Below are 21,173 nucleotides of genomic sequence, written 5' to 3'. Positions count from 1 at the left end.
CACACATGTGCGTGCACATACACGCACATGCACGGACACACACTCCCCCCCCACCCTTTCCACCCCACCACTTGCAAGTTACTTGGGAGCAGTCTGCAGTCGACCGCAAAAGGTTGGGCGAAAAAAAAAAAGAAAAAAAAAACAAAACACTCTTACCAGAGCTTTTACTTGACTATTGAGCAATACAGTAAATGAATTCCCCACCTTCAGCCTGTGATGATTTCTCTGATTTGTCATCTTCATCCATCCTCTCCTCCTCTTCAGGGCTTTTTTCTGCGTCAGGTGACTTTGGAGATTTTGGAGCCTTGGTGCCCTCCCTTTCCGCTCGGTCTTCTTCCTCCTCCGCAGCATTATGGCTCATTTGTGCTTCTGGGCTCTTCGCTATCACTTGGTCAGTGGCAGTGTCAACAGGAGCCACACTTGTCTCGTCAATTAATTCTTTGTCGTGTTCAGTCGGCTTGGAAAGATTCTCAGTGTTCTCCTTTATCTCCTCGCTTATCTCTTTTTCTGCTATTGGTCGAGTATCTTCTTTAACACCTGACATTGGTGAAGCCGTGGCTTCTTTCTCATCTTTAATGTCGAGCTGACTTTCCCCAATTTGTTCAGGAGTTCCAGTCTTTATGACAACATTGGCCTCTTCTTCCTCAGCCACCATTTTAACTTCAGTCTTGAAATCATCTTCCTCAGTTTTCACCCGAGTTTGTTCCGCCTCCACCATATCACTATTAAGGGGTATTTCTGCAGAAACTGCTACACTAGCCAGCTCTGCAGGCGTGAGGAGAGCTGAAGGGCTGCTCTCTGCTGTTCCTATCCCACTTTTGCAGAGTTCGCCCATGCTGACAACAGTCCCTCGCTGGCTAGTAACACGCTGGTGCGCCTCCAGAAAGGCCAAGGTAGGATCATTTTGGATGTGATAATCTGTTCGACTGACACCATGCTTGGAAGCTCCGATGAGGAGGTCCCTGTCATGGCGGCCACACTCCCACCACTCAGGGAGATCTTGGGAGGGCTGACAGAGTTTGAGGCGTTCAGAAAGCAGCGGATGTGGAAGAACCTGTTCTCTGATGCGGCGAAGCAGTTCAATACGATACAGAGTGCGGGAAGCACGCTCCTCCGTGATGGGGTCGATGATCAGTGTTGGGTCGGGGAGTTCTGTTGAAGCAGAAAGATACTGGCAATATTAGAGTCTGCGCTGCATTTAGATGTGGACGTATGCGCCATTTCTCACCTGTGTCAGTTTTGACCTGCATGCGACAAACACGTTTGCACATTGCAATGAATGAATAGTAATATTTCTCCAGGCTTTCGTCTGTCTTTTTGTCCAATCGGGCAAAGGCTCTGAATTGTGTCCAGTCAAATTTCTGTCGTTGGGTGTCAAAGACCACTCCAAATGTGGACACAACACGGTAAAAGTCAGCCTCCTCACGACGAGTCCATCTAAAAGCAAAACAGAAATACACAAGAAAGGTTTTCACTAATTATACGATTGCTTTAAATTAACAGCAAAATTATGGTCGAATTGCACAGGTTCTGATATATAGCTGACATGACAAACTAATAAAAATCGTTATGAAAATTTGCTTTACCTTTGTCTTCTTTCCTTATAGTACATGGCTCCATCAGTCATCAGGGCGCTTGTGGTCATCATTGGGGACTCTTCTGTTATAAATTGCCCACTTTTAGCAAAATAAGCACTTCCTTTAGTGAGGTATGGGGTTCCTTCAGCCATGAATACTGTTGTTGGATCTTGGATATAGGCGCCTCCTCCTCCACCTGTTGTATCTGTAACCATTGCAATTGTAGGTAGGAAGTCCCGGCGGCGTCTTCTGCGGCCATCAGATCTGTTGAGGGCCTCCTGGCGAAGCTGCTCGCGGCGGTTGGAACGCTGATAGGCAGTGATAAGCCGACGCAGACGGGCTGTCAGAGCTGAGGCGGCCGGCCAATAGAGTCGCTCGTTGGAACCTGCAGTACCGCCCGTGGAAGGCACGCCTTGACCATTTTCATCAGATTTACCTTCATGAGCGGGAATACAAGAATCAACATTTATGAGTAACCTCAAATTAAGATGGAAAAAAAAAATACCAGCACTAGGGGTATAACAAAATTTTTTGACAAATACGATATGTAGTGGTATAAGGCGCAACGATTTGACACAAAGCTATATTGCTATTTTGTAACAATACAATTCAATACTATAAAGGACATTTCGATACAATAAGGCAACAATGGCTTTTCAATAAATAAACCTGTACTAATTAAAGGTAACTCCAAATAAACACAATAGAATGCTTTAACACCAACTCAGCTTTATGGATTTTAAAATAAAAAAATAAAAATAAATAAATAATAAATATATATATATATATATATATATATATATATATATAACAAAATGAAACAGAACGAACTATCTTGCCTTTTAACACAATAAGATGGTTTGTTCCACAGAATAAATACACAAGAAAGGTCTTCACTAATTATAAATTGATAAAGTGCTTCATATAACTGCACAATATTTAAAATTCACTTTTTTGGAAAAAACCCCCCAACAACTATCCACCAGTATTAAACTTGCATATTTCCACGTTAGATTAACCTGCCGCTGTGACTGTTCTGCTTAAAGAACAATTGTATGCAACGGGAAATAACTTCGCCAAAAGGGTTGCATACCATTTTCTTTTATAAAAAATATTAGCTGGTCTACATGGTCTGGCAGCAACACACTTCCCTGTACGCTCCAAAATAACATTCTTGGAGCACAAGGAGATTTATCATGATGAGACAGCAACACCTTTTTGGTCTGTGCCACTAACTATTATCATGTATGCTACGTGCTTTACGCAATTTCCAGCAATGACAGGAGAGAATGTGCATGAGCGAAAACCTAAAACAAGTTAATTAAAAAGTAACGCGTAGCCAGCATCGTTGTGCACTAGTTAAGTGCCTATGAATGTAGCTAGACCACGGAGCAGGCACGTCAATTAAATAGATGTATCGGTCCTCCTCTAGCCAGTACACTAATTCACCAAGAAAAGGTTTAATGTTGGCACTCATGAAATTGAGCTGTGAGGAATAGCGCAGGATTCCTCTTTATCCATTCAGTTTCATCACTAGAATCGTTGTTTGCTCAAACGTACTTTGGGGTTTTGTTAATTTGAGAGGAAAAGGGGATTTATGCCATTTACACCCATGGAGATTAAACATTTTTTTCACAAAGCGGCGCTAGTTTTATTTTTTTTTAGGAAAACACATAACTCAAAAATACAATACCCTCTGCTTCTCCTTCCCCAGTGTCATCGAGAGGAGAGTTGGTGAAATCATCCATTTCATCCTTAAAAGGCATCCGAAGTGGTTTGTATTCTGGATCCTCATCCTCACTGTAGCGGGTTAGAGAGGCATGCAAGGAGTTTACAATTTATTATTAGAATTTATGTTTTTACAAAGATCTAGTGACATTTTGCAACAAGACAGTATCAGTATCTAAAATATCTGATGAAGAGAAGATTAATTTTGACCATTAATAAAAGACTGCAGTCTAAAAAACTTTGTATTTACATCAATCCAAAACCATTTGCTTCAATGAACAGCAGGTACAAGTAATATGACAAACAGACAGTAAAAAGGAAAAATACAGGAAAAAAAGGGAGGGTGAGCAAAGAGGACTGTCTCACCCTTCGACGCCATCTGCCATCATATCGTTGCCCCTCTGCTCAGCGGCAATAGCCTTGGCGTCAGGCATACCCACCCTCTCCAAGAAACACAGAGTGGGGTCGGCTCTCATGGAGTTGTACTTTTCATAGCCTGAAGAGGGAATGTGAGATGTTCAAGTTTGAATTCTCTTTTTTATATTGTATCTTAAGTTTGAATTCTTGAAAGTAAAATGCATACAGTGTATAGACGTGATCAGAACCACAAAAATAAGTCCCGCTCTCCAAATCACTTAGCTTTTTACTTAGACATCAGACGTCGTATTGTATGAATGGCCAACCCATGCTTACATGTATGCAATAAGCATCAATTTTAAAACAAAGAAAAGACAAAAAAAGCAGCAGAAGGGCTGACCCAAGGAACCAGCTGCTGACAAGACAGAAAGCCAGTGTTTGCGTGTGTGCGTTGTCCGAGTGTGTTTGTATCCATGTAAGCCTGCAGGTGCTCTGTTGTGTCAGAGAAAAAAAGGGGAGGGGAACAAGGAGGAAGAAGAAGAAAATGTGTGTCATGGCGTCTGTGAAAGTGAGCAGGGACGAGAAACAGTATGTGTGTGTTTGTCCGTTAGGTGCATTCAGGCAGAAATTATTAGATGGGCAGGATCCTACTGAGCTACATTGAAAAGAAAAAGAACGAAAATACAATGGATGGGGGGAGTAGAGAGAGTGAAAATGTGAAAGGAGAGCAAAAATAAAAATTAATAAATAAATAAATAAATCAGCAAAGGTGTGGAAAGAACAGTATACGACAAACAAAACATTAGGACTTGAGCCTCTTATTCAATTATCTTCCATCCATGATGTTTGTATTCAGAAAGATGCGACTCATTGTTCCTAAACCTCTGTCACACACTTATATACACGGCCAAACATATATGACTGGGCCTTTACAGGCCATCACTCTTCACTGTGCGTGTATCCACCCCTATAAACCCCCAAAAGGAGCTCCTAAGTGAATGAGGATTACAATCAACTACTGTATTCCTCTATATGTGTTTGAGTCTGTATCAGTCCTAATTGAATCAGAGGATGACAATCATGGAAAAATTACGGCGATAGTACCAAACAAATATGAATGAGGGTCTTGATGCACAACAAACTGCATAATAATAATAATACATTGACGTGAGTCAAGTTGAAGTATTGGCTAAAGTATTGTCCGTGCTTAACATAATGTGCTCAAAGTTTTCCAAACTAACATTGAACATTAAAGTAATTAGCTTCATTTACATTTATGGATTTGCAACATTAACTTCTCTAACACAACAAGAGAGGAAGACACCCCTCACCAGTGTTGAACACGAGCCATCAATCACATGCCATAGCACACCGTGGCTGACAGCTGCGCGACACTGTCACCATAGAAACACCAACTGGTGACTGGCCGAGTGGGAGCGATGGGGTTAGATAGGTGCATTTATTGTTTTTATGTATAGGTGTCTGAAGAGTCTGAAATTCTTTATGTGAATAAATAAATAAATGGTAGGGATTATTGAATGAACAAAACATTTGTTATTACAAACATTTTAGTAGATAGTCAAAGATTGTTTCTTACCATGTTTGAAGACACCTATGAGGAGGGATTTGTCTGCTTCAGTGTCCCACCAGTCTGTGGGGACCTCCGCATGGAATGGCTGGGGAATCCAGACATCCAACTCACTGTAAAGCAGATAAAACCACATGACATTGCTGATTATCAAGCAAAATTTAACTAGTCTTGATTCACATACATGTAAAAATATCTTGAATTTACATATGAAGCAGTTGTATCCATCTTACAGACAGTAGCACCAAAATATTGTCAAAGCATACATTTGCTAAAGATTGTAGACCATAAAAAGCATGCAGACTAACTGGACGGAAACAGGGATCAGTTTATCATGATAAGTGATTGGCTTTTTCTGGCATGAATAACCATGCCATGTCTGGATTTTCATCTTTACTTGTTAAACACCTACATTTGTAATTACTGGTGCCTCTATTCATACCACGACCAGGCATTTCAGTGGTTTGACAATGAGCAAATACACAAACTGGATGTAATGGCTCGTCAACAGCAGAAAACTCAGTCACGTATACAGAAAAAAAAAAAACGGCTCATCAAGGATGAAAATTAGACAATATTTTCCATGCAACCTGCTCAACAGATACCTTGTGCATTGTGGCACCAATATACAAAATCCTCGATTATGGGAAGAGAGCACAATACATAATATAGACAATGGAAGCTGAGAAACAGAGGGTGACAAGAGAAGAGAACACAGGGAAATGGTCCCTTATCTCGGAAAACAGCAGCATGCACGGGCTTTGGCAACTCACACACGAGAGTGCGCCAAGATGGACGTGCTAAATCCCTCTGGCATATGTTGGCACGATGGCATCCCGTATGCCCGCTCATGCTCTCTTTCAGTTGAACACACGCATGGCTATGGCAAAGAAACCATCATGTGGGTTGGGGGATTTTGGGAGAGTGGGGTGTTGGCGATCAACACAAAGTGTTGCACATTATAATTACATTCACATCTGGGTGAAAGGGTTATAGGAGGAGGCTGGTAGTTGATAAGACCAAAGTGGTCTGCAGAAAGCACAAATGGACAGATTGTTAAAAAAAAAAAAAAAAGTATGTTATGACATAAGAGAAGGGGGTTACAGTGTTAGGAGTCAGGATGCGGACGAGAGGGCGAAAGCAAAAAGTTGGGGGAGGATGCCAAATGACCAGTGGCTCATCGAAACTGAAATAGGTCAGAAAAAGAAACAACCACCCACTTTCCCAAGATAATTTTACAGAGACCTTGTGTTAGGAATAGAGGCTGCCAAAGAGGCCACTTGAACAGACGAAAATACACTTGAGTAATAATTCATGTCATGGTCATAAATAACCCTTTCGCAGCTCACTTCAAGATGCCACCATAGCCACCCATTTTGTAGCAGAGACCGTAATCTGGGAGCATTGGGGCAAATTATATCAATTTTGTGATCAGACATGTTACCACTCCAATATAAAATATAAAACAAAAAAAATTATTAAAACTATGGTAGTTTATCATTTTATATCCTATTGCTACTGGTTGCCTTTGCATGCAACGTTCCATCAATTAATTCAGAATATGACATTTTCTTGGAATAACTGTCCAATTAAGACAACAAAAGAAAATTTAATTAGAATGGCTTGTTGCTGAAAAAAGAATGGCATTAAGTAATGTTATAAGGGATAAGAACCAAAACAGCCAGAGAACACTGGGAAAGTGATAAAGTGATGTCTCAAGAGGGCAAATTTGATTAAGTTAATGGCAACCTTATCTAGATTAATTTAAGAATGATTAAAAACAATTTCAAGTACACCAACCTGGAGTCAGCTCCATCCAGAATGCGTTCTGCTTGATCTCCGATGACTTCTTGTCTCAGATAATACAGCATTCTCACCCTCAGCAACACCCTAACAAACATGGAAAAATGGTTTATCGCTAAATGGCCATTAAAATTGGCAAACTGGAGCGGGACAGCATGTATGAACTAGAATTCAACTGCCAAAAACAAAGCTTGTGGACAGACCGGTTTGCTGGCTTCTGGTACCTCTCAACATTATAGATGTTCAGGTGAATGATAAGATCTCAAAATTAGTGCACAATCTTGATCAGGCTGAGATTAGTTTTATATAGAAGCCATAGAAGTTCACCCACGGTGATCTATTATTTGTGAGAACTAGCCAAATACACTCACCATATGATTGATTGGGTCACATCTACCCTGTGACACTGTTAGAGCAGAGCTGTAGTGGCAGGGAGATGGGAAGAGTAGAGGGTAAATGAACATCAAGGATAGAGGGGACTTGCCCATCAGGAGGGAACACAAACTTGCAGCAATGAGGGGGAAGGGCATAAAGGAAGTAACTTGGTACTAATTCTGAAGAGGAGTGTGTTTGTGCGTGTGTGTGTACGTGTGTGCAGCAAAGGCATCACAAGCAGCAGCGCACGTGTGTGTCTTTGCTGGCAGCCTCTCTATGCTCATCCATCAATGTGCCAGGCCTGATTAGCCAAACAACACTGTGCTCCAGCCTAGCAGATGGCACCACATAATCACCCCCGAGTGTGTGCGTGAGTGTGTTTGTGTGAGCGTGTGCATATATATGCATATCGCTGTGAGTGTGTACATGTTTGTGTGTGTACACCTTTCACCTACTTCCAACAGGTCTTCCTGCCTTGAACTGGGACATTGCCAGGTGGGTATGCTTATGCACGCATGTGCATACTTAGACAGAAACATGCATACAGAACACGTATGCACAAATAAACCAGTTCCACTATAGTGAGCCAGAGAAATTAATCTAAAAGGCAACTCTTCTACCAAAGAGGCATTTGTAAAAAAAAATAATAAATTAAAATAAGCTGAAGTGTTTACAAATAGTTTAACATGAGAAAAATGCCTTTCCATTGCATGATCAACACAATCAGAGGATACGCATGTTTCTGAAAAGTAAACTGGAAAAACAGGCAGGTAGAAACAAAGCCCGTCTAATGTTTAAAAGTTTAAAAATGTCACTGGTATATCTTATGACCGAAAACCACATTTTAATGAAGTCAAGCATCCAGCTATCACCACCAACTTTTGGGGGCAGTGAGTGTAACATACTTGTTACAGTGATGCTTCAAGTGTCGCTTGTAGCTATCCTCTTGCAGTAGATGGTCAGGATTACAGCTGGCAAGCCAATCCGCTCTTGGGGTCTGTGGAGCTGGGGCAATGGGTTTCCCTTTTTTGCCCTTTCGGCCTCGAGGTACTGGTGTTGACAGACCTGAGTGAAGGGGGAAGTGAAGAGGGGTAAGGATTGTGCGGGGAAAACTTTAGTTTAATGCAAAATCTAAAATCTTTGAAAGAAGGAAGATAGCATTCAAGTTGTAGTATTTAATTGTGACCGGACATAAATTAGTAGGTGCAATCAATTCAATCAGATTTTTGAATAGCCCCGAGTGTGTATATTTCAACCCCAATTAATTAGTATTTTTTAATAAATACTTTTTTAATTAATCAAAACATTTTGTAATAATTGTGATGCTAATTTTACGTTAAAAAACAATCTAATAGCAACTTGTAAATTTTGAAAATAACAGATTTAGAAACATTCATCAAAAATTAGATATCCACACTTACAGGCCACAGCATTAGGTACACCCGTTCAATCTAACAAAACTTGAACCAAGTACTGCATTAAACCTTGCGCCTAAAACAAAATGATGCTAAGTTTTGATTGTCAGAGTCTTGCCATTTAATAGTGCAGTTTTAATTTGCAATTTAAGGTAATTAATTCAGAATGATTAAAAAAAAAAAACATAAGCAAGATGATGCGAAGCAGTGAATCAAGAATAGAGTACAAAGCTACAACAACATATGTGTTTTAAAGCATGAGTTCTCAAACCTTTTGGGCCCAAGGAGCCCCCATACAGCAGAGAAATGTTATCTAAGACCCGATCATAATCATAATGCCAATTGAAGCAGCACCCTTAAAATGCCATGGGAATTATTTTCTTACCTGTTAATAGAAAGGAATTCAATTGAATTAAATTTCTCCATCATTGCAAGCACTCCTTTCACTAACATGGCTGTGAACAGAGGAGCTAGCTCCAGTACAATCAGTGACTTTATAAAAGTGACTCAAGTTCGTATCCAACTAAGAAACAGACAACATGAGCAGAATATCTTTCAAATTGTTTGATGTATGACAAGAAAGGAGCCCGGACACCAGTGGATGGCAGTCACAGAGTCAATTGCACTAAACCTTGCCAAAGCCATGTGACCCATTTATACGTTGCAAACGTTGAAAAGTATCAGTATCAATATTAAGGAAACTTTCGTCCCGTGGGATGTGCAATATGATATTAAGCGGCAGATATTTTTCCAAGGTCACCTTGCAGCACCTGCACAACTCTTAATGAAAATAGAATTCAAGTGAGCTTGAAACCTTGCGAGCATGGCACATTTAGATGATGCATCATAACTTTTTATTGAACCAAACCTAAGGTAGGAGAAACTGGTTTAGGATTGTATTCAGAACACTGGTCCCCAAATCTAGGTACCAGAACGCAATTATAATGAATTATATATATATATATATATATATATATATATAGAGCCATTTAGCTCAAAACTGTCATAGGGCAGGTGGGCCTTATTGGACTTACAGAAAAAAAAAAAAAACTTTTTCAGAGTTAGATTGAGACAAAGACCCCCAAAAGTCTCTTTGCATGGCATAGGAGCATGTACAATACTACATTTTATTTTAGTAACGGCCTGATACAAAAGTAAGGATTTTCCAAATCTTATTTATTTCGTGTTACTGTGATATACCCCACACATTGAGATATAAATTCAGGCATCCAATCTCCAAATGAAGTCTTCCAAAGTAGAAATCCCACGTGATCATAAGTGAGCTCCCAAAAACAAATATGGACAGAACCTTCGCCGAGAGTTTCCAAAGAGGACCAGAGGTGGGAGCATTGGAAAATGACGATGTGGGAAAAAAAAGACTTGTTTTGGAAAAAAAACGGCTTGCCGCTTGGGGAAACCACTTTTATAGAAAAAACAACAACTGATAAAAAATCTTTTGTTTTCGTTACAGCTGCTTCCTTGTTTGTCAGTGAGGGCGCTTATTTGATTGGCTACAGTCCATGCCCCTCAGAGCCCACGGAGTGAAATCACTCAAGGAGATGTCGGCTTTCGCCAGCCACGTAAAGATTTTTGGTCATAAATCTAAAGCGTTTATTATTCATCGATTGTTGGCCCGGACTCTTTTTGGACCCTATTATAAGGACAAATCGACTCTTAACACACCTCGCACATAATGATTCCCTGATCGCACAATCTTTTAAGATAGTTAGGTGTTTGATGGCCTTGGTTGGGAAGAGCAAAATTGGAACAGAAATGTCAATATTGCCTTCATGTGTCAAGTCAAGTCAAGCTAAGGGAAGGAGGACATTTGTTTAATCTAGACTATGCAATAAATGTGCAAATACGTACAACACAACAAGCACAGTACATAACATTTGCATTCATATAGCAGTGATATGTGTGCAGTTACCGGAGTGGTTGCTCAACGTCTTGGTTGTTCCATCTTCGCTTGGGGTGATCAGATCCCATATAAAGCTTTTGATGTTTTCATCACCACGATAATGCAACAGACAGTATGCTAGGAGTGCTCGGCAGATTGTCTCCACATCAGCCTCCTTCAGGGGGCGCTTGAAGCGACCGTGAGCCAGAATGTCGCTCCATCTACCCCAACTTTAGAACAGAGAAAAGTGATACACCTTTAATCATTTATGTATACGTATGACAAGTGCCGATTTAACTTGAAAATACTGTACCATATAAATGTTAACCTAGAATGTGAAATACCTAACTCCATTGAATAACATCATAAAAATTAATGTATATTGAATACAATTGTACAGCAACAGTTACATTTTATATTCACGCCAAAATCGATCAGAAAGCTTGTAATTTGAAAACTAAGCCATCTTGATGACTAACATGACCTCAATCTTTCATGAATGTCCACATCGTTGTGTCTAACAGCTCAGAGAGATACGCATGTGGACCAAAACTGCCAATTCCACTTTCACTTGCAACCCACGTAGTACAATCAGACTTACTTTTGAGCGCATGGTTCAGACCACCTCCAAACAGCCACTAAAGCTAGATTACACACTGTCCAGTTATGAGCAATGAATAAGTAAATCTCCACAGTTTGCATTTCAGTGTTCATCTAACCATGTGAGCTGACCTTCCACTGATTCAAGGCTTGTTAGAATTGTGGACAAGTGAGTGGGACTGACATGAATGACAGGAAAAGACGACAAGCATTCACGAGCAGGACAGACCGAATAAAGACAGTGTTTTTGTGTCCTACAGCCTGAGGCCACAAGGCTAGACTGTAACAATAACAATGCCCGCATCTCACTAGCACCACTGTTCTTCCTTGCACACACAGTCACGCCTAGTCAGCCATGAAAATGGACATGCACACTGTATAATCACCAGCTATCTGCAAGTATGTCAGTTTGCTCGTGTTCGCTGTGCAGCATTGTGTTACCACAGACTTTAAGCTATTCAAGTATATACTGCTCCAAATTCAACACTAGTTATCTGGTGAGCCTCTTCTACGACCATATAGATAAGACATGTCAAAGTCATTTTTGTCACAGGCCATTTTGTAGTTATGGCTTCCCTTAGAGGGTCGTTATGATGGTTATATTTTTGTTATATTATTTCATTTACACAACAAATGGATGGATTACAACTTATAGTTAAATTGTTCAAGATACTATAAAACTAATTTAAAAAATTACTGTATAAAATCTCGTCTCAACATTATATTTACTATTCATGACAATTTGAAATTTTGGTTCAGACTTTTGCAAGGATCATAAAAGCAGACTGAGGGTGACACAGGAATGGAATTTCACTCCGGTCCTATTCAAGTCCCACAGAAAAAAAAATACCATCACATCCCAGTCCCGAACCAAAGTGGAAAGAAAAAAATAAATAATGTCCCAGCTCTGCTATCGGTGAAAACGACGCCTCCTCCCATTTAGAATGACTCCCAGCATTGTACCACATCCATTTTGGAGGTCTGCTACATTAAAAACAGCTGCACATCTGTCCAATATTTTTTTCCCTACTGGATGATCCCGCTCCCGTGAAATATTTTTCACATACTGTCACAATCCCATACCTAACGAAAAAGTTGATTCCCATCCCACAGGATTCTTGAAAAAAACGTCAACCTCCATTTGACACACATTACTTTCTTATCTCGCAGGACACATAGAATGGGGTGGGTTGGATCTTGCCCCTAGACCTTGAGTTTCACGGTGTTATGTTATTTATTCAACACTATGATCTAAATGTCAATTTTCAATATTTATGCAGTAAACCTTGGCATATGCACATTAAGTGTTGAACAAACCCATAGACTAGCAGGTTCTTCTCTACTCTGAAGCACTCCGATCGAGGGTAGCCCTGGACTTTGTCTTGGGGTCGTCGTGGTTTTGACAAGGGTCTGCTGGGTTCATCGTCTTCACTCTCCAGCTCTGAGAACTCCATCATCTCGTCCTCTTTCACACTGCTGTAGTGGCGCGTCTGCTTTCTTACTCTTGGTGTGTCAATCACGAGTGTGTTCTAGGTAAAAACAAAACAAAGAAAATATTAATTGTGTAAATGGACTAATTTCAGTCTCAAGGTAGTGAATTGATCGCAACTGGACTTGGTTTTCTTTGGCTATGTTAACACTGCAGCTAATTTCAGATTTTTTTCCCCCACATGCATCTGATTGTTTTCATGCAGTGTAAACAATACAATTCAGAATTTTTTCAAATCCGACATGGGCCTCATTCGTATGTGGCCATAAAACAAATATGAATGCGAAACATCTACTGTATGAACAGTCATCTGCACACAACCGACCAATCATCAGTCATCAAAAGTACAGCATGAACTCCGCAGGGGCAAGAGTGTGCTCTGATCTGGTCAGTGAATCTGCAAAGTTGTTTTGAGTAAAAGTTGTTGTCTTTACATTTACATTTAATTTAATCCCAATTGAAACATGAAGCATAAAGGGGACATTTGTGGAGATGGCAATAATTCATCCATGCACAACGATTAATTTAATACATGCAGAAACGACATGACGTCATCTTTAGCGGAGGAGATCAAGGAGCGTTGCCGTATGTCCCCAAATTATATGTACCTCCTCCCGCCTTACATCTCTGGCGATATAAAATGATAAAAAGATGAGCCCCAACAAGCGGGACCATAATTACTTTCATAAACACTGCGCCACGTGATGCCATTTTTTTTTAAGTGAATGAGTACATAAAAAGTTTTGATCCAACAAAAAAAATTACATTGGGAATCATGTAAATGTAACCTTAGAAGACATTACTCCTCTGATCTATGCAAGGCTTATGCCGAGCTCAAACTACACAACCGTTTAGAGATTGTCTTTTCTCTTTCATATAGATGGTGACTCTCACTCTTTTGAACCAACCATCTTCTCTATCAAGAATATGTACATATTGTCCTCAAAAGAGCGCAGCTCCTCTTTGAGGTGCAGGTAAACTGAGCAGTGCATCCCTCACTGCACTTGACCGCATACACCAGATTGGATTCCTGGGAACGAGGTGCTGGCCTGTAGCAGCCTTTGTCTCATGGTGTTACCATGTTCGAAGTGTACCGGAATGTCCAGTAGCCATCGATTCAACGCCCTGAGAATTGACCATCAATATCATCCATAGGAACCAATCTTTAAGTCCGGATGGTCCAAAGTCCATCCAATACTAAGCGTCTCTGGCTTAATTTAATTAAAGTCACAATTTCTGACTTCCAAGATGTTCCCCATTAAACATGATCTGTTCTGTACCAAATTAGAATAGTTGGATATTTTCCCTGTGTTCCATTTCTGTCTGTGAGAAAACGGCGTGTCATCTCTCATAAACGGCCAATAATTGTGTATTCCAATGAACTACATTTTGTTTAATTAATTTAAAGGCCTCCTGCTTACAATCACAAATATGCGCAGGCTGGGCAGTAGTTAGCACAAACATTATCACAGAGGGCTACAGACGTTTGCATTTTAACATCACACAATAAGAAATCCCAGGGGAGCAGCCCAAGTGCAGCATATTCAAACACTTTGAGCTGGATTATATGTTCCAATGGAGGCTTCTCAAAAATAGGCAACAGAGAAGCCATCAAATATAAACCAGGAGGCGCAAATACACAATTAAGACAACATTATTTAATGGCATGAAGAGGGAATGATAGCAAGAATATTAAGCAGCCAGTTAATGTGTTTGAGTGTGTGTGTTTCCGAATGTGATGACAGAGCTTTTTTGTGTGAGCAAAACCATGAGTGATATCTGCGAACCCTCTAGGCATCTGCTTTTTGTTAAGTAGAGCTAAGCAGCTTACGCGCTCGATCTCACACACAAGAACATACTCTAGCGCATTCACAACAGGAACATCGGAAACAGCTAATTAGAGTATGAAAGGCCAACATGAATATCATTCCTTTTTTTTTTGTTATTGCTCATTCAAATTTTTCATACTTGCATATGGTGATTGGTGACACCACCACGGTTTGGAAAATTCGCAATGCATTTTTATTCTGATCTTTCTGATGTAGTTCTGTGCATGTGTTATACCCGTCCATTGATGGCATCCAGATCCAGTTCTGCCTTCTTGGCCCATTTCTGCCAAAAGTCGGGATCCTCCAGAGAAATGTCTGTTCTGTTACCGGGAGCAACAAAACTGGCCTATTGAGATGGAACAAAAATGAATGTGTGACGATCATCCAGCAGATGTTTACAGTAGGATACAAACTTTAATCTTGTAAAGTCTTCACCTTGGCAAATGTAGAGCCTTTGCCCTCCGACTCTATGGTTATGGTGTGGGTCCGCCTCTGAAGGATCTGGTCAATATCTTCCTCACAGAATTTGGAGCCTTCATCCTCCTCATCCATGAGTGCACCATATGCTCCCTTTCTAAGTAGGTCTTCAATCTCCTTCTTGGACAATTGCTGAACCTGGACAAGAAATAGCATCTTGTTATCGCTCAAATGATTTGTACTGCTCCAATGTCAATCTGAAAATGATAGTGTACGTGTTGAGCCATGTGATCTCAAGTTAACCAATGTGGGGACCAAAAGGAGCAGATATACAGTACACACTCATCTGAGCTCATGCAGCATGTTACTGGATGTGCATCTTACCCCACTGTTGGCATTCTCGCGCCCACTCATGCTCTGGAGGACAGCCTTGTCAAGACCCAGCTTCAGACTGGCCTTATCAAACATCTCCCTCTCATAACTGTTTCTGGTGATCAGACGATAGATTTTGACAGCTTTGGACTGGCCAATGCGATGACATCTTGCCTGGGCCTGGAAAAGGAAAATTTTCAAAAGTATGTCACAATGATGATCAGGTAAAGCAAAAACAATTGCAGCAGAGGACTGGACCCTTTGAAGTTGACAGGGTAGGGTCGCTCCAATTAATTCATACCTGCAGGTCATTCTGAGGGTTCCAGTCAGAATCAAAGATAATGCAAGTATCTGCTGCAGTCAGGTTAATGCCAAGTCCGCCAGCTCTTGTACACAGCAGGAAGACAAAACGGTCAGAATCTGGTCTAGAGAAGCGGTCTATGGCTGCCTGCCGCAGATTACCACGAACTCTGCCATCAATACGCTCATAGGGATAACTGGACAGAAAAATTCCGCCGCGTGTTAGTGAGAATACCTGTGACAAGTTACCCGTCGTAGAGAGCTCTCGAATCCCGCTACAGCAAACAGTCTCACCGTTTCTGAATGAGATAATCCTCCAAAATGTCTAGACAGCGGACCATCTGACTGAAAACCAGGACTCTGTGACCACCGGCCTTTAGTTTAGGAAGTAGCTTGTCAATGAGCACCAGCTTGCCAGCAGCATGCACCATCGCTTGGAGGGGCATATCTGGCATATCTGTTCCACTGTGGGAGTCCCTAAACTCCTCAATGATCTTTTCTTCTGCTCCTACATTAGATGGCAAAAAAAAAAAGAACAAAAACAAATGAACAACCAGAACAGCTGCTTTGCAGGGTCATATTTATGTTGGGCTTTGAATGTATACCGTTAATGAGATAGGGATGGTTACAGCATTTCCTTAGCTCCATCATGGTGTTGAGGAGGTTGGGGACACCTCCTCCTCCTCCACTTCCACCTCCGCCACCTCCCGCACCTCCTTTTGACAAGAAGGAGAAGTTCTTCTCTAGAATTGCGCGATAGTATTTCTTCTGGATGTTGGTGAGCTCCACCTACCAGAAAGACATGAAAATGATTTCACTTCCTCATAAGATGATTTAAACAAATCATCATTATCACATTATTATTACATTCCAGCATAAACAGAACAAATTACTATGTGAGCATTGACAAAAGTCTGTGTATCACCTCAATTATAGTCTCCTCCTTAGGTGCCAGGTTTTTTTCAACATCCTCCTTTAGTCTTCTCAACATCATGGGTTTCAGAATGCCCTGTAGATTCTGAACCTGTGGTACAGACATAGAGTTAAGTCTTTATTCTAAGGCTGAACTCAGAATTTGGAATTTTTTTTTTTTTTTTTTTAAGACAAGTACACAAGCCACTAATCATTTTCCTACCTGCTCTTCAGTCTTAAGGTCTCCAAATTCAGTCATGAATGTTTGTTCGGACGGGAAACGTTCTGGTTCGAGAAAATTAAGTAAGCTAAAAAGCTCCTCCACTGTGTTTTGAAGTGGAGTCCCCGTCAACAAAACTTTGTGTTCCTGGATGAGAAGATAGCAATCAACAAGAAATTCAGCAAGAGGAAATATAAAAATAAAGTTCCTTAAAAATGGAATGCAGGTTCGACATAATACCAAGTGTCTGTGATTGAACATAAGAGATTGACGCATGGGAAATATTTTTGGTCTACTGCCAGAGGGGGGCAAATTAATTACATGAATAAATAAATCCTTTCAAGCGTAGCCATCCAAATCTCAGACAACAACAGTACTCAAGCTCACCATGTCCATCATCTTGAGTCCTTCTAGTAGTTTGCAGTTTCGGTTTTTCAGGCGGTGGGCTTCATCTATTACCACACAACGCCACGGGATGCCACGAAGCTCAGGACAGTCGGCCAGAATCATCTCAAAGGTGGTTATGACAGCGTCAAAGCGATACGCTCCCTTTATTATTTTACCCTTGGTAAGGCAAGAGGAACAGGCAACAGAGACAGATTAATAAACTGTCCGAGCGTTATCATAAAATGCTGGGCTTTTCACCTTCAACAATAAATAAAATAAGTGAAAAAACATTTAACACAACAGTATCACCTTAAGTTCACTACTGTACTCAGAATTTGAATGTTTATAAATCCTGAAGAAAAACAAAAGCCTGCTTTTATTTGTGGTGAATGAAGCAGAACAAATAAAAGTACTGTTCTGTGAGTTTGAGGATTACCTTAGCTTTGAGGAACAAAACACAGCTCACGAGCACAACACTGAAAGTTTAGTTTCTTTCTAGAAATAGTATGAACAAAACTTAAACTATCAGAGATGCCATCACTATAATAAACTCTTAGAAGCATACGGATAACTTTTTTTTCTTCTTTAAATAGTTTGAGTTTTAGGGACAAAATACAGACTTAAAATTTCTGTTTTGCATTTCATTTCTAAACATACATACAGATAGAGAGTGACACATTAGAAAAAAATGGTGTTTAAGGTAAACACAAGATTTTTAAGCATTGCTTAGCCTTAGCATGTCTTTTGTTTTACACTACCGCCGGCCACGGATCTATGACACTACTTTTGTACATAGGGGAAGATGTGATGACATCAACAAAGGTTGTCATGATTAATTGCTCTGTAGTGTCCAAATCCAATGTCAACCAAACACAGGCCACAGTCCATACATATTCCCTTGCCAACGACGAGATAATCTAACTGCTTTTGATTTGGTCCTGTCCAAAACATTTTCAACTTCACCGTAACAGACAGCGTAACACATGGCAACTGCTCGTAACAAAATATGGACAAAACCAGAACACTTGGCATCTCTGCACTATACAACAGTAGTTGGATAGTGAATTTGTTTATTATTCATTATTTGAATTTGATCAATCAATCTGTAACGTTTACATTTCAAAGAAGCTTCGAAAAGACACGTCTAATTTCAGTCACCTGTGTATCTCTGAAGTACATCTCATAAGCCTGGATGGTTCTGCGGCTAGCCTGGCTGCCATGGTAGACCACAGCATTAAGCTCAGTCCAAGTCCTGAACTCTCTCTCCCAGTTGGGAATTGTTGAGAGTGGGGCAATAACCAAGAATGGCCCCTGAATGCCCTTCATGTAAATTTCGTAGAGGAATGTAATGGACTGGATAGTTTTTCCGAGACCCATCTCATCAGCCAGTATACAGTTACGTCTGTGAAGGACAGAGGGACTTGGTCAAAAAACCTAAAATGTGATCTGAATATACTTTCCTATCCACATATATTAATTCTGCTTTTCAAGCAAATCCAGTCATTTAATACAGTTTGTAGAAGGAAACTAAGACAAAATCATCACACGTGTTTAGTGCAATTGCAGGACATTTGCCATCCGAGAGACAATTCAAATTTATTAAACTGTTGTACACCATGAAATTCTGATCAAATAATACTCACCCAGGATACTTCCCACTCACAAATTAAGCTACACAGTTTGTTTAGCGAGAGGGGGGTTTGTGGAAAGGACAAGCTTAGTTGGTTAAAAAATAGGAGGTGCTAGTGCAAGATCCGTCTGGACACTATTAGACTATAAGGCACACCTGTAAATGAGCCGCAGCAATTCTTTATTGTGGGAAAAAAAAAGAAAAAAAGAAAAGAAACATGATAATCAAGTCGCGCCAGAATATAAGCCGCAGTTTTCTATGTTGAAAAAAATGTGTTGATTACTGCATGTACAGAACATTTTTGTTCTGTGAATGCACATAAAAGGTACATAAACAGATTCTTAAAACAGTGCCTTTTAACATGGCAACAACTTTGCTAATTAAAACAGAACAGACCCAAAAGTTAAAAAATAAATTAAAAAAATGAATAAATGAAATAAAAATTGAGATTTATTTAGCCCATTTTCTGAACTAAAGAGTGCCCCTACCAGCGAAAGAAAAATCCACAGGAAAGTCGCAGCACTGTATTAGCCTCACGGTTCAAAATCTAGGAAAAAAGTAGTGGCTTATAGTCCAGAAAATACGGTAATTACATTTTAAGGTAATAGACAGGGCAGAATGACTTGGCTGAAAAAAATGTATCAGGATTTCATATTGGTTGATATCAATAATTATTGATGTTTCTGTTTACCTAATCAAAGTAAGAAAATGTATTTCACATTATTAGAGATACAACACCATACAGTGGAAAAATTCCATTTAAATTATCATGTAGTAATGTTTTTTTTTTTTTTTAAATAAATGTACACGGTTGTTGTGTACATTGTAAAGCAAAGTATACATCCATGCTCCCCTGGTAGTGCTGTAGCCGCATGTAAAGCAGCAATTCTGTGATTACTTTAACCTTTAGTCATTATTCACAAAATGTAACCTAAAAGTACCATAAAAAAAAAAAAAAAGAATACAAAACCAAACAAAAATAATATAATACTCTCTCAGAGAGCATGCATTTCAAATGACTCACCATTCAATTTAACTTGTAAGCGGGTTTATTATTGGCATAAGACCTTTTATTGTTTTATTTACCTGATTGTAACTTCATTGCAAAGCTGAGGATCATGGCTGATTAACACTGTCGCTAACACGTCAGGTAAAATGCTAAAAGTCATCAAATTAAAAAAAATATATATAATATTGACATGGCTAACTACATAAGTGATGCACTACCTGACAGTATCAATATCATACCAGGTTATTTTTTAAATTTAGAAATTGTCAAAAGGAAATAAACTGTTTAGTTGGTTTTACTTACGAGTTGTACCAGTTGAAGGTTAGCCAGTTGAGACCTTCAAGTTGGTATTCCCTGAGTGCGTTGCCGTTCCTGTATTCCCTTGACCCTTCCAACTTTTTCCATTCACCAGCCAAAGGCCGATCCTAAAAAACAGGAAAGGAAAAATAAATGTTATTTATAATGCATGTTACATCAAACATGCAACCGGGATGGCTCCCGGCTTGTCCCCAAGTATCACATTTGCTTATATAGTTAAGTTCAGTAACAATTCAAAAATTAATTTTAATCAATAATTCATTTTAAACTCTTTTACATGATTAATTCCTCCAGTTCGTAAGTTTGTTATTTGTTTATTAAGTTCTTCACAAATTTGATTGTGGTTACATTCATCTACAAAAGACATGAATCAGGCTTCTGTGTGTAACCAGTATCATTGACCAATCTTTCATCCAAACGTCTGACAGCAATTAAATTAAGGTTAAACCAAAATTGATTTTTTTTTTTTATTTAATGGATTATTATCTGCACTTGAATTCAAATACTTAATCATCTGTTTCAATCATTCCTTGACTATTTTAGCTTGAATACACATTTTGTCAAATGCCTTTGGCAAAAAAGAAACTACAGATATGTTGATAGTTGTGCATATTTCTTTTGCATTCAACATAACGCATTAGCAAAACATGAAAACTCAATACATATTTACGAGTTACTCCAAATATGTGGTGCGTTAGGGGTGTTGCCAGGGTGGTTTCATGAAAAGGTCCAAACATGTAAACAGAGGAATGAGGACCTTGGAAGTTGCAAATAGAGAAATGAGTAGCCTCAACATGCCATTCCATATTGCCATCGTTAAACATTGTGCTACATAACGCCATGTTTTGTGCGGATGCGTCACTTCACAGACTAATTCTGTTGACATACATAAGTCCCTATTGCTTTTGTAATGTGAGTAAGTGTAGAAAAATATCTGATTTAACAAA

The 21,173-nt window shown here is 39.6% G+C and overlaps 1 protein-coding gene across 2 annotated transcripts in view; it reads right to left on the bottom strand.

Annotated features, from left to right (window-relative positions):
* Positions 1 to 21,173, bottom strand: part of chd7 (chromodomain helicase DNA binding protein 7) — an 83,514-nt gene that overhangs the window by 8,804 nt on the left and 53,537 nt on the right. For both annotated transcript variants that reach the window (XM_088310667.1, XM_088310668.1), the window contains 21 exons: positions 20,212 to 20,333; positions 18,428 to 18,671; positions 17,270 to 17,446; positions 16,886 to 17,029; positions 16,676 to 16,774; positions 16,356 to 16,539; positions 16,045 to 16,258; positions 15,752 to 15,947; positions 15,463 to 15,630; positions 15,097 to 15,276; positions 14,897 to 15,007; positions 12,661 to 12,872; positions 10,774 to 10,973; positions 8,334 to 8,493; positions 7,051 to 7,140; positions 5,260 to 5,363; positions 3,672 to 3,801; positions 3,271 to 3,377; positions 1,587 to 2,013; positions 1,229 to 1,437; positions 205 to 1,152 (listed from right to left, as the gene is read on the bottom strand). In XM_088310667.1, coding sequence (XP_088166793.1) covers positions 205 to 1,152; positions 1,229 to 1,437; positions 1,587 to 2,013; positions 3,271 to 3,377; positions 3,672 to 3,801; positions 5,260 to 5,363; positions 7,051 to 7,140; positions 8,334 to 8,493; positions 10,774 to 10,973; positions 12,661 to 12,872; positions 14,897 to 15,007; positions 15,097 to 15,276; positions 15,463 to 15,630; positions 15,752 to 15,947; positions 16,045 to 16,258; positions 16,356 to 16,539; positions 16,676 to 16,774; positions 16,886 to 17,029; positions 17,270 to 17,446; positions 18,428 to 18,671; positions 20,212 to 20,333 — 4,426 coding nt within the window. The remainder of the gene's footprint in view (positions 1 to 204; positions 1,153 to 1,228; positions 1,438 to 1,586; positions 2,014 to 3,270; positions 3,378 to 3,671; positions 3,802 to 5,259; positions 5,364 to 7,050; positions 7,141 to 8,333; positions 8,494 to 10,773; positions 10,974 to 12,660; positions 12,873 to 14,896; positions 15,008 to 15,096; positions 15,277 to 15,462; positions 15,631 to 15,751; positions 15,948 to 16,044; positions 16,259 to 16,355; positions 16,540 to 16,675; positions 16,775 to 16,885; positions 17,030 to 17,269; positions 17,447 to 18,427; positions 18,672 to 20,211; positions 20,334 to 21,173) is intronic.

Source organism: Idiotropiscis lumnitzeri, chromosome 12 (genome assembly GCF_059441095.1).
Source record: "Idiotropiscis lumnitzeri isolate Australia: NSW breed Sydney's pygmy pipehorse chromosome 12, RoL_Ilum_1.0, whole genome shotgun sequence".
Taxonomy (NCBI): Eukaryota; Metazoa; Chordata; class Actinopteri; order Syngnathiformes; family Syngnathidae; genus Idiotropiscis; species Idiotropiscis lumnitzeri.
Note: the sequence above shows the minus strand (reverse complement) of the source record. Positions and strands in the feature narration are given on the sequence as shown.